The 12,061-nt window shown below is 34.9% G+C and overlaps 1 protein-coding gene across 1 annotated transcript in view; it reads right to left on the reverse strand.

The window, feature by feature from the left end:
- Window positions 1-12,061, reverse strand: part of LOC145694374 (beta-glucuronidase-like) — a 64,494-nt gene that overhangs the window by 14,297 nt on the left and 38,136 nt on the right. The window contains exons 6-9 of the mRNA XM_081770540.1: window positions 11,674-11,879; window positions 10,683-10,829; window positions 10,144-10,316; window positions 3,050-3,193 (exon numbers count right to left, since the gene is read on the reverse strand). Coding sequence (XP_081626666.1) covers window positions 3,050-3,193; window positions 10,144-10,316; window positions 10,683-10,829; window positions 11,674-11,879 — 670 coding nt within the window. The remainder of the gene's footprint in view (window positions 1-3,049; window positions 3,194-10,143; window positions 10,317-10,682; window positions 10,830-11,673; window positions 11,880-12,061) is intronic.

Genomic DNA, 12,061 nt, shown 5'->3' on the forward strand with positions numbered 1-12,061 from the left:
CGGAATTTAAATATCCGAAGTGTGAATAATACGGAACATAACCTAAGCCGAGTATACTCTAGCAATCAAAATGAGCAAAATAGGCAAAGTTATGTAGGGAATCCGCCTAACCTAATTAATCGTAGCAATCCATATGTTAGACCATATAGTCAAAATAGGTTTAAAAATAGACGAAATGTATGGCGAAATTCCAGGAATACAGCGAACTACGTGGATAGACGTAATGGGAGGACAAGAGATGGCACTTCGCATCAAGATCCAGGTATTGAAGTAATTTCTGTACAGAACAATAATACGGGACATAACCATGATTGTGCTGTGCAATGTACTTTATTAGAACCATACACCAGTATGAATTTAAACTAATTACGGCTGATGTGGTAGGGGTTAAACCCATATCAGCTGTAGATTCTCTTGAACATTTATCTAAAAATTTAAGCGATAATTCTTATGAACATTTATCTTCCAATTTACATGTTCATGTTAATGATGAAAATGATCTTTCACATGACGTCTCTGTAAATAATTATTCGGAAATAGCAATTAATAGATGTCAGTACCAATTTATACCTGTTGTAAATCGTTGTTGGTTTGAAGATGATACTGTCAATGATGGTTTTAATATTGAAGAAAATTTTGTATTTTTAAAATCTTATAGTACAGCTAAAATACCTATTAAAGTCAATGGGTTAAATGCCGAAGCTTTACTTGATACAGGAGCAAATGCTTCTCTATTATCGTATTCATTGTGGAAAGCAATTACTAGTAATTATTCGAATCCTAAATTACAAAAGGCTGAGAACCTTATTATAGTTGATTTTACCGGTAAACATAAAAAGAGAGTAGCTGGAATCACTCGTGTGACAATAATTATTCAAGATTTTGAAATATCAATTCCTATTCTGGTAATAAAGGAACTTAACGAGAAATTAATTATGGGTTTAGATTTTGATGTCAAATTAGAAGATTCGGCAATTATAGATTCTTCCAGTTTAGTAAATATGGTAAAAATCCGAAGACAACAAATTTTTGAAACGTAATTCTCAAGTAGAGTCTTTGCAAGAAGGAAAGTATCGGATCAAGGTCAATGACTTAGTTTTTGTTAAACAACATCCACAAAGTAATATGTTGTTAAAGAAGATTTACAAGTTTTGTGACATTTTCTCAGGTCCTTATTTATGTTTTAAGGAAATAAATCCTAAGGTTTTCGAATTGTTGAACGCTAAAACAGGTACGTCAATTGGACTTCGTAATATAGATGAGTTAAAGGTTTGGAAACCTACTCAGTATACAAAGGAAAAATGGATGCATCTAGTGAAAGAGTTAGTTGCGCCTGACATTCTTGCTCAAATAAATAGGAATGAAGAAGACTGAAAAAAAAAATATATATATATATAATACCAAAAGGGTGTTTTCTGTTTATGTAAAAATAGACTTATTTTCTTCCTTTTTGGTTATTCAAACGTAGGTTATGTTTAAATTTTGATTTTTGTTCACTTTAATTTTCTTTGATTTTCATTAACTAACGATAAGTTTTCAATGATTTGAATTCTTTCTTATTAACGTGAAGGATTATAATTTAATTCATGATTGATTAAGCACAAAAATTGTTTTCATTATATCAATTTGTGTTGAAACTTTATTGTTAAAAATAAGTATTAACGAAATTAAAGATTTGTTATAAATCTATCTATATATATATATGAAATGTAATGAAGATATATATGAGGTGTGATCAAAATATAAAGAACATATGTAATGTAAGAATACTATTGTAAACGGACCAGTGGTTCTTGAAGATAAAAGCCAAGCTCACTCATGACTTTTATATTCAGTCCATTTGTCGGGCGACATTTTTATATAACAAAATACTTTGGATAGATTAATAATTACCTGTACCTTGGGCAGAAAGTGCTCATACATGTGAACTATACTTAATAGAATGTTAATTTAATAATAACAAAAGAAGAATGTTTTTAAAATAGGTAAAATATTATTATGGGATAGTGGTGGCTATGTAAATTTTTATGGATACCTAGTCAGCAAGTTTGTGTGCTTGACAGTTTGAAGGAAAATATATTATAAAGTATATCAGCTAATAAACCATTTTAGCAACGTTCATCGACGTTATCATTCTAATAGAAAAGGTGAGAATAATGGTATATAATTATTAAAGATAATTTTTACATGCAAACAAATACTACCACTTAAGATTTATATATCTTACTAAGCCGAACCAGGTTGACGACTACCTTTTGGTAAGATCGTTATAACATCAAAGTAAGTAGTTCGCGTAGTTTTATCGTATTGTTTAGTTTTGTCACTTTTCTTACTGTTAGATTAATTGAATAATGAATATAACTAAGGACTAAGAACCAATGCTGCTTTAATTATTATTAGCCAGCTACGTAGAGTACCAGTTAGTGCTCACGAAGATATGTATTTAGGTGAAAAGGTAATTTTATGTAAATATTTAATAGTTACAAAGGTAATTTTATGTAAATAAATACAAACGTAATTTACGTAAATAGGTAAAAAGATAATTTTATATAAATAGATACGAAGGTAATTTTATGTAAATAGGTACAAAAATAATTTTATATAAATAGGCACGAAGGTAACTCTATGTAGATAAAAAGGTAATTTTATGTAAATAGATACAAGGGTAACTATGTAAGTAGGTAAAAAGGTAATTTTATGTAAATAAATTCAAAAGTAATTTTATGTAAAAGACTATTGGAAGTAAGAGAAGTAGTCATATTCAGTTAGAGAATGGAGATAATCAACTGAATGTTAGTTTTCTGAAAGGATTTGTGTTGAGGGATGCAACAAATTCTTTGCCGAAGCGTACAAAGTGAATAGTTCTGGGTGTTTTTAGAGTAAGTAACTTTACGAATAAGTATGTTTTACTCTAATAACGAACACTTGAAATTTCAGCTTAGGTAATATTTTTAATTGTGAAATCATTAAATTCTAATAATACATTGATATATTTTATTATTAAGTTTCTGTATTGAGTTTGATATTACTCCTCCATTGAAAGACTTACTTGAAGTAGGCGTTTGCTTCATGTAAATGTGACCTGGGTTCGTTGGCGATTGACCACATAACAACACTTGGCCGGTTTTTGTCTCTGTCAATCAGTTCCTTCATCGCTCTTTGGTGAAGCTTCAGCAGGTTGCTGGTGTAATTCCTACGTCAAGAACAATAAATTATATTACATATAGAGCTAAGGAAAGAAACGTTTAGCTCAAGACAATTGCATTTTTCTACCTTTCAACTGTACTCTAAAAATAGTAAATCTTAAAATGAAAGTTTCTTCTGTATTAGAAATAGATAAGAATACTCTAGGTCGTATTCAAGGATCTTATAAAATAGAGGATCTGCCCTTACAACAAAATCTTGAAGCCATATGTCACAGTTTCGCCAACCCTACTCTGCCCACTCCGCCCAATAGGATCGCAATGTTTTGAGCCAACAATCATGGCGGAAACGAAAGTAACTAATCAGACGATGGCGGAAACGAGAGTAGCCAATTAGACGTGTTTATGCTCGGTTGTTTTTTGGCTTCATCCATTTAATAGGATGAAGATACATATGGGCAGATCCTCTATTTATAACATCCTTGGTCGTATTGAAGAAATAATGGATCATTGTTTTGTTAAAAGAAAACAAAAATAGCAGAAGAAATAATTGATCATCGTTTTGTTAAAAGAAAACAAAAATAGCAGGCTGGACGATGGAAGGGAGGCATTGACATTAAAAAGAAAAAAACTCCTAAACAGAGCACTTTATTATAAAATGAAAATAGCAAGAGGCAATTGATATTTTATAACGTTATTTCTATATTTACATTGCGGAATAGTTTTAATAATGCTTCTTATATTTCTAGCTTTTTAACCGTCGCAAGGTCACTCAGGGTTAAATTTATCCCCATCCTTGTATGAACTTCCTTCATTCTAATTTAGTGACCTGTTCATGGGAACTGTTCTTAAAGACAGCCTATTGAAAATATGTTGGTAATGATAATAATTATTTCAGATTCCTTTTGTTTTTTTCTTTAGTCATAGGCTAAATGGCAAAATACAATTGTAATATTTTGTGAGTCCTTAAATAAAGAGTTAACAAAAAGGCTCATAAAATGTTTTGTGTGGAGTATTGTGTTCTATGGAGTAAAAACATGAATATGGAAAAAAGACTGGAGTCTTTCGTGATGTAGAGAACAATGGAGACAATTAGTTGGGTGCAGTGGCGTATTTAGGGGATGGCTATCGGGCTCAAGCTCCCCCCCCCCCCGAAATAAATTTGTTATGCAGAAGCATAACTTCATTAACATTTGTCGGCGCATTAAAGGAAAAATATAAGCTTATTCACATGTTGTACATAGCCCCTCCCGAAACAAATTCTTAAATACGCCACTGACTGGGTGAAATGAATGAGGAAGTGTCTAGAAATAATGGGCCTTATGCAGAGTTGTTCTGACGCGTGATTAGTGTTATACTAAAGAGTTTGACTAACATATCTTTCCTGCAGTAGTCAGACCTTTAGTATGATGCTAATCATACACCAAAGCGACTCTGCATAAGGCGGATTATGTCAGAAAAGAACAATTTAAGATGCAATTTTAAAAAGGGGGAAAACTGTTTAGCTTAATGGTACTGTATCATGAGGGATATGCTTCAAAGTATGGTGGCAGGAAAAAGAGGGAGCGAGCGAAGGAGACTATAGTTGATGGTATTAAAACAGAAATTACGTGAATATGAAGAGGTTGGCTGAAGATCGTAGTACATGGAAGTTTCTCAGCTTGCTGCAAGTAACTTGTCAATAACGGCAGAATACATCTGATGATGATCATCACCATCTGTCACTGTATTAATCAATTTTTACATTTGTAATGAAATTTTGTTTTATATTTTATATGTAGTTTGTTGATTTTTAACCCTTTCAGCTATGATTCTTTTGTTTAGTCACCGGTTTTATTTTTATTTTGTCTTATTATTATTTTTGATTTGCCAAAGGAGATACAACCGTCATTTTGTTTGCGGGTGTCAGGACGTAAAATTTGCGTGCCCTAGAATTGAAATACGTATGTAAAATACAAAAATGGCATTAATCGAAAACATCATTGTGATCTACATAGTTGAGAAACTCAAAACACATCACCAAAGCAGAAGGAGGATTTATTGCAAGTAGTTTGTTTCGCCAAGGATAAAACATCTTACGTGGCTGAGCTTCACCCATCGTGATAGCCCCTGCAAATACTCTATAAGAAATGTGCGTAGCTTCCTGACAACACATGAAAGCACCAGAGAAATAGCGGAAAGTGATTTAGACAAGTCCAAAGAATACTGATATGAAAACCCAACCATTTTGAATCCTCCAGAGTAATTATAACTAACTAACTCTATGGTCTATGGAACCCGGAGGTTCAGTGCCGCGTTCACAAAAGCTCTCCACTGACTTCTATCCTTAGCTAATTGCATCCAGTTTCTACTTTGTATTCCTATCTCTGCGAGATCCATCTTAATATTATCCTCCCATCTGCGCCTAGGTCTTCCTAATGGTCGTTTTCCTGTGGGTCTACCAGTCAAGACTTTGAAAGCGTTTCTACTTTCTTCCATTCTAGCTACATGACCTGCCCACCTAAGCCTCCTAGACTTGACGACCCTAACAATGTTGGGTAAACCGTATAAACTATGTAGTTCCTCGTTATGAAGCTTCCGCCATTCCCCATTCTCGTTCCTCTTGGGTCCGAATATTCTTCTCAGGATCCTGTTCTCAAATACTTTCAGTCTATGTTCTTCCCTCAGAGTAAGCGACCATGTTTCGCAACCATACAGAACAACAGGCATGATTATCGTTTTATATATTTTAAGCTTCAAATTCCTCGACAGAATTCGCGACGACAAGAGATTTTGAACCGAGTAGTAACACGAATTCCCTGCTTTTAGTCGACATTTAATTTCTTCGTGAATATGATTTTCGTCTGTTAATATTGATCCTAAATATTTGAAAGTATCCACTTTATCAAAAGCATTATTTAATATTTTAACGCCTCCACAATTTGCCGTATTACGGTCCCGACGCACTTCCATGTATTTAGTTTTCTCTGCATTTACTTCTAAACCCATGTCCCTGCAAGCGTTTAATAAGATCTCTGCATTTATTTCTACTGTTCTCCTATCTTCCCCTATTAAATTTACATCATCAGCATATGCCATAACCTGGTGAATGCCGTTCAACTCTAGGCCCTGGTTGCTATCTTTGATTTTCCTTATGGCGTATTCCAGCACAAAGTTAAATAATAATGGCGACAACGCATCTCCTTGTTTCAGGCCATTTTCGACGTGGAAGCTCGTGGACAAAAATTTTCCTACCCGGACTTTACTTTGGGATTCACTTAAACATATCTTAATTAATCTAATTAGCTTTCTCGGTATTCCAAGTTCTGTAAGAACGTTGTATAATGTTTCTCTCCTAACCGAGTCGTAAGCCTTTCTAAAATCAATAAATAGTTGATGTACCGGGGTATTGTATTCCCACTTCTTTTCGAGTATTTCGCGAATGGTAAATATTTGGTCGATAGTTGATCGATTTCGTCTAAATCCGCACTGATAATCTCCAATAATTTCATCCGCGTATGGGGTCAATCTTGCTAACAGAATATTTGAAAGGATTTTATAGGATGTTGACAGAAGAGAAATGCCTCGATAATTATTACAGTCAGTTTTGTCGCCTTTCTTGTGAATTGGAACAATGATTGACTCTTTCCACTCTTGTGGCAATTCTTCCTTGTTCCAGATAAGGAGAATGAGTTTGTGTATCTTGTTCCACAATTTTTCGCCTCCAGCTAAAATTAACTCAGCCGGAATTTCATCTACACCCGGAGATTTGTGTTTCTTTAATTTCTTTATAGCGGCTTCCACTTCTATTCGATTGGGTTCTGGAATATACGGTTCTGCGGTGTGTATCTCCTTTTCTCCACGCGCATTAGTTTTTGGCTGCGTGTTCAGCAAATCGTCAAAGAAATCTTTCCATCTATTTAAGATGCTATCCGTATCAGTGAGAACTGTTCCGTCAGATTTCTTTAATATATAAGCACGAGGTTGATAGCCTTTCTTAAATTCGCTGATCCCCTTATACATGTCCCGAATATTTTTATTTTTACTATTATCTTCAAGTTCCTTAATTTTAGCTTTCAAAAAATCCCGTTTCTTTGTTCTAAAAGTTTTGGAAGTTTCCCGCCTGATATCTGCGAAATTTTGTGTAGTTATTTCATTCGGATTTTGTAGCCACCGTAATTTTGCCTGTTTTCTCTTCTCTGCTAGTTTAATGCATTCTTGGTCGAACCATGGTTTGTTCCTACGTATTTCCGCGTGTCCCAATTTTTCTATTGCTGAACTTTTAATGCTATCTCTAATTTCAATCCAAGTATCCTCAACACTAGTGCACTCCGAGTCTTCTAAGACCGAGAATCTATTCGAAACTTCAATCTGGTATTCCTCTCTTACCTGGCTCTCTTCTAATTTCTTTAAATTAAATCTCTCCGTTTTCGGACATTGAATATTACCTTTATTCAACGATAATCTCTCCCGTATTATCGCTACTACCAGGTAGTGATCAGTGTCACAATCAGCCCCTCTAAACGACCGGACGTCAATTATGCTAGATTGTCTTCTTCTATCTACTAAAACGTGATCAATTTGATTATGTGTTTTTCCGTCTGGTGATGTCCAAGTGTATTTATGAACGTCGCGATGTGGGAATTTTGTACTCTTCACGATTAGGTTTTTGGATGTTGCAAAGTTCACGAGTCTAACACCGTTGTCATTGCTTTCCTTATGCAAACTTTCGTTCCCTATAATCGGTTTGAAAATATCCTCTCGTCCTACCTTCGCATTGAAATCCCCTAATAGAATCTTCATATGGTATCGCGGGAGTTGGTCAAATATCCGTTCCACTTCTTCGTAAAAACTATCTTTTATATCGTCACCCTTATCTTCAGTTGGAGCATGTACATTTAAAACAATAATATCACACCACCGTCCCTTAAGAGTAATAAAAGAAAGTCTGTCAGTAACAAATTCAACCCGTTTAATTGCTGGTAATATTCGTTTGTGAACGAAAAACCCTGTTCCTAACTGGTGATTTTTATTTCCTTCCCCGTAAAAGAACGTAAAATTTCCGGAATTCTCAGATCCATTTCCTTCCCACCTAACTTCCTGAACTCCTACTAAGTCCATCCTGTATTTCTCTAACTCACTCGTTACAGATTTTAACGCGCCTGCCCTATAAAGACTTCTAATATTCCATGTTCCAAATCTCATGTCCATTTTCTTTTGCTGATGTCGTGCCAAGTTATCAGTCCTTGTCCGAGGCTTTTGTGAATGTTTCTGAACAAGTACCTTTTTTTACAGAGTAATTATATTAATATTGAAATATGAGGCACACATACGTTACCGCCAGGACCGAAAGGGTTAATTTGACGACATATGGAAGCAGTAAAATAATGAAACAACAAAACTATTCAGAATAAACAGTGTAATTACGCTTATATGTCACACGTCACAAATTATAAAGAAAAATACGTAACTTCCATCTTGAATCCCTTCAAACATCTCTGCTGATGTCCGATGATCATAATTTTATTAACTAATATACTTTAATAATAAAGGGAAAGTGTTTCAGTAAGTAGTAATGAGTGATCAACTTCAATACAGTAGATCCCGAGTTACGAACTTAATCCGTTCCGTAACGCTATTCGTACATCGAAATTATTTTCCCATTGAAATTAATGTAAATACAGTTAATTCGTTGCGCCCACAGAAGAATAGTAGTGTACTGTTTTTTTTTGTTTGTTTATTTGTTTGTTTGTTTTTCTTTAAATTTTAAGGGCCTTATGCAGAGCCGTTCTGACACGTGATTAGTGCCATACTAAAGAGTTCGACTAACATATGCTTCCTGCAGTAGTCAGGTCTTTAGTATGACGCTAATCATTTATCAAAACGACTCTGCATAAGGCGGTAATTGTTTTTTTTTCTGTGATAAATAACATAGAATGAATATAACATTCTCTTTTTTAAAACAAATAAGAAATACTGAATTAAACAAAACAGTATGAGGCCTAAAAAGCACAAAAAGTGAAGAAAGAAGAGTTACTTTTTGAATGCAGAACTCCGACATACAGGACGGTATTCGGAGAGAATTCGCCTTAGTAACGCGATTAGTTAGTGTCGTATTTGCTACTAACTGTAAGGAGGGTGTACTCTTTGGTACTCAGAGTTTGCTTTCAACTAAGATTTGGGTATGATTAACTAATATAACCCGAATGTATCACATGAAAAAAATGAATGTGGTAACTACGGATAACTAGATGTGTGCATGCGTAGTCTGTAAAAAATAAAATATATGAAATACGAAATTCGAAATGTTTTCTTTGTGGTTTGACATCGAAACGACTTATAAGCCTAAACAGTTACAAAACCGAATTATAATTAACTTACTACCTAGTAATTTCTGAGGGATGTATTTATGGTGGAATAAGTAATATTAACGGCAATAGAAGGATTATGTTGTAATTATAAGAAAAGATAATTTATCGATCAGTTATATGCATTCCTCAGAAAACAACATTTTCTACTCATCTTTCACTGTTTACTTTAAGAAACAGTTCTGATGACTTAGTTTAATAGCTGGTTCATAGCTAATTCACTCGATAACGTGGAAGGAAAGAAAGACAGGTAATTAATTACCTTTCTATTCTCATAATGTAAGTCTATTGTGTCTAAACCAGGCTACCTTCTGCTCTAAATTAATTAGATTAATTAATCACATGTGATTAATTTGTTAACTACTACGTGCATTTAGTGAAACTCTTAGCATGGCACTAGTCATACGTCAAAACGACTCTGCATAACGTCCATAATGTTTGTGGCAAACCACAAAAGCACTACTAGGCGACTGCAATTGTCGGTACACGCGTGTGTATACGTTCGTATCCTGAAATATTGTTTGTAAGCCGAGGGGGGGGGGGATTGTTCACAAAAACTTTTCCGTAAACCGAATTGTTCGCAAACCGAGGGGTTCGTAAATCAAAGATCCACTGTAATCAATAAATCCCTCTTATGGCGATTGACTACTTACTCTGTGTTGACGCTGGGGCATTCGTCGATGATGACAATCCCTTGTTGGTCTGCCAGGTCCATGAGTTCTTCGGCGTAAGGATAGTGAGTTGTCCGATATGAGTTACCTCCAATCCACTTGATCAAGTTGTAGTCTTTTATTGCCAGAGGGTAGTCAAAACCCTTGCCACGAATCTACAATAATGTATATTAATCGCATTATAGAAAACTGCATTATACTGCAAATATTACAACGAATCAGAACAAAAAGTTTGTGAATAAATTGGACTGTTGGCATAAAGTCTGTTAGACAGAAAATACCTTGAATTAAATATACCTAGTATGAAAGTTTCAAATTATTATTGCAATAAACTGTGCTTGCTTCAATGAGTTTTATTCCATTATCTGAATAACGTCTTTATCTCTTTCAGGCAAACTACAGCAACTCAGAGAAACAGGTCTCCGCAAGTAATGTGTACATAGGCAAATTTGTTACCAGAGAAGGCAAAGATTTTAAGAAGCAAGTTTATTTTCTTTAACCTATAGCCTAATAGTACTCACATCCGAATCTTCGTGTTTGCCAAAGCCTCTGAAATAAAATGGCTTCTTGTTGATGAAGAAGCTGGTGTCTGTCCATTCAACCGTTCGTATCCCAACAGGGAGTCGATAAACGTCTTCTTCATTGGTCACGGAAGAGAACAAGCGAACCTGAAACGGAAAATGTGTTTATAATGGAGTTGAATAATTGATTAGTGATAAGCTAAATGCATAGATATTCATCGACGTTTCGCTTTAAGTGCAGAAATTTATACGATTGAATACAAAGGCCTTGTTTCTGATTTACTATTTGACTATTATTTCTCTAAAATTATTTTTTGGGATAATATTATTCTCAAGAATATGAATAGAAGGGTATAAAATATCGTTTATGTCCGAGGCTATTGCTCGAAGGCAGGTTCTAACCCACTTACCTAATGTAGCTATGTGCGACCACTAAACGAGGAGAGCATAAGTAAGTTAACCGGTTGCTTTCTCCTGTAGGAAGCACGGTGGCTCAGTGGTAGAGCGCTCACTTCTGGTGGTAAGGGTCTCTGTTCCACTAATTCTTCCATCATTCGTTCATTTTCATTAATTATTCGCATCCTTTAGCCAAAAGGGCATAACTGGGACGTTAAAATATTTTTTTTTGTTAAGAAAGTGTACAAATGTATGTAGAGTTACGAAGGTATTTTTTTTTTTTTTTTTTTGAAAGGGAGGGTCCGGGCCCTGTTGGACTCCCCGCGTGCGTGGCCCCTGATTTGCTACTTCTCTTACGAGCTCGTAAGATTCCTGCTTTCAGCACCGAAGGTAGTATAATTTGTATATGATACGGTTAAACCCAACATTTAATACTTCAGGGTAATTGATTAGGGTCCCCGTATCTTGTGGGCTCTGGGTACAATACTTTCACCACTGGAAAGAGAGGATGAATTGGACTTTTTAGTGTAATCTTGAAACTAGCTCTAGCACTCTAAATGGCTCAATATGTTGACATGAATACAAAGTAACTTACCTCTAGTGTGTAGAGATACCCTGGTTCCGGGTGCATTAGGTACGGCCACCAGAATTTGGCATTGCGAATCTCCATTATTCCTTCGAGTCCCTTCCTGTCCGATATCACCTGTTGTCCTTCCTTATCAAGAAGTGACACGTGACATAGAGGGATGATTCGGCTGGAATTGCTCGCATCTTTGTAAGCAACGTGGTACCGGATATAACCTGAAATTTGTGTATCAATATTATAATATTCACTGTACAGTGTTCTGGCTTTTAGACAATTTTGTTTTTGTATAAGATTTAAGTATCGTTTATTTTTACTTGTAAATTTTTACAGTAATACAGATACGTGATCGTCCTCAAAAATGTCCCATTAAATCAATTTTATCAAAATAACTGTTGTA

The sequence above is a fragment of the Thermobia domestica genome, chromosome 9 (genome assembly GCF_964235325.1).
Source record: "Thermobia domestica chromosome 9, izTheDome1.hap1.1, whole genome shotgun sequence".
NCBI classification, from domain to species: domain Eukaryota; kingdom Metazoa; phylum Arthropoda; class Insecta; order Zygentoma; family Lepismatidae; genus Thermobia; species Thermobia domestica.